The sequence below is a fragment of the Acanthisitta chloris genome, unplaced genomic scaffold (assembly GCF_000695815.1).
Source record: "Acanthisitta chloris isolate BGI_N310 unplaced genomic scaffold, ASM69581v1 scaffold13038, whole genome shotgun sequence".
Lineage (NCBI taxonomy): Eukaryota > Metazoa > Chordata > Aves > Passeriformes > Acanthisittidae > Acanthisitta > Acanthisitta chloris.
Genome location: NW_008685424.1, coordinates 2,485 through 4,051, shown reverse-complemented (window position 1 = coordinate 4,051; position 1,567 = coordinate 2,485). Strand labels below are relative to the sequence as shown.

General features: G+C 62.2%; 1 protein-coding gene across 1 annotated transcript in view; it reads left to right on the top strand.

Annotated features, from left to right (window-relative positions):
• The first annotated feature begins 67 nt into the window (after nucleotides 1-67).
• LOC103807046 (ubiquitin carboxyl-terminal hydrolase 2-like) overlaps nucleotides 68-1,567 on the top strand; it is a 1,596-nt gene continuing 96 nt past the window's right edge. Inside the window, 8 exon segments of the mRNA XM_009079765.1 lie at nucleotides 68-180; nucleotides 334-398; nucleotides 496-577; nucleotides 579-594; nucleotides 668-748; nucleotides 888-966; nucleotides 1,051-1,158; nucleotides 1,354-1,474. Coding sequence (XP_009078013.1) covers nucleotides 356-398; nucleotides 496-577; nucleotides 579-594; nucleotides 668-748; nucleotides 888-966; nucleotides 1,051-1,158; nucleotides 1,354-1,474 — 530 coding nt within the window. The 5' untranslated portion in view covers nucleotides 68-180; nucleotides 334-355.

Sequence of the window (1,567 nt, the reverse complement as noted above, 5' to 3'; positions counted from 1 at the left end):
GTGGGTGCAGGGGTCGGGGCGGAGCTGAGCCCTTGCCACCACTCACTGGCCATGCCCTGTGTGTTGCAGCCAGCAGGATGCACAGGAGTTCCTGCGGTTCCTCCTGGATGGGCTGCACAGCGAGGTGAACCGTGTGCTGGTGCGGCCCCGGCCCAGCACAGACACCCTGGATCACCTCCCGTAAGTGCTGGCTGGGGCTGAGGTGCTGGGAAAGACACACAGAAGAGCTCACTGCCTACAACAGTGACCACTCAGGTCCCTCTGGGTCGGGTGGCAGGGCATGGCATCCCCCAGGTCACACTCAGTCTCTCTCTGTCTCCCCATCCCTCGCAGTGACGACGAGAAGAGCCGGCAGATGTGGAGGAGGTACCAGGAGAGGGAGGACAGCAGAATCAGTGGTGAGCAGGGCCAGGGCAGGAGAAGAGAAGGGCATGGCTGGGCTAGGATTTGGGCTGGGAATTGAGGGTCTCACCCTGCTCTGTCCCATCCCACCAGACCTCTTCGTTGGGCAGCTGAAGAGTTCGCTGACCTGCAGCGAGTGTGGCTACCGCTCCACCCCGCCCCCTCCCTTCTGGGACCCTGCCCATCCCCAAGGTGAGGGATCCCCAATCACCCCCAGCCCCCTGCTCCACACTCCCTGTCCCTGACCCCCACTCTGTTCCCACAGAAAGGCTACGGGGAGGTGACGCTCATGGACTGCCTCCGGCTCTTCACCAAAGAGGACGTGCTGGATGGAGACGAGAAACCAGTACGGGGCAGGGGGACTTGCCTGGGGGCAGGCTGGGCTGCTTTCCCTCCGTGCCTGTGCTGCCAGGACTGTGGGCTTGATGCCCAGTGTGTCTGGCATCTGCCCTCACCCTCCTGCTTGTGCTGTTTGTCTCCCACAGACATGTTGTCGCTGCAAATCCAGGACGAGGTGCACGAAGAAATTCAGCATCCAGAAGTTTCCCAAGATCCTGGTGCTTCGTATCCTTCAGGCAGAGCAATGGGGCAGGGAGTGTTGAGGGGGGGGAAGGTGGGTTCTCAAGGCTCCTTAACGTGCCCCCCCAGACCTGAAGCGTTTCTCAGAGGCCAGAATACGAAGCAGCAAACTCACCACCTTCGTCAACTTCCAGCTGAAGGACCTGGACCTCCGGGAATTTGCCTCACAGACCTGCAGTGAGTCCCAGTTCATGCATGTCTCCAGCACAGCCTTGGAGACTCCTGGGTTCCTCCTCCACGGGCTGTGGTTGGGGGCAGAGGGTTGGGGGGTGGGAGCCACAGCCACCCAGAGTGCTGGTCCCTCCTGGTGCCAGCTCTGTGCTGGCATGCTGGGGGGCAGCAGGGCTGAGCAGCACCCCTTGCTCCCCACAGACCACGCCGTTTACAACCTCTACGCTGTCTCCAACCACTCGGGCACCACCATGGGGGGACACTACACAGCCTACTGCAAGAGCCCTGTGTCCAGCGAGTGGCACAGCTTCAACGACTCCCGGTGAGGCTGCGTGTGGGACAGGGGCAGGGTGAGCAGGGAGCCTGCTCAGGGCATCCCAGTGCCTCATCCCCACGGCTCACACCTCTCCCTTCT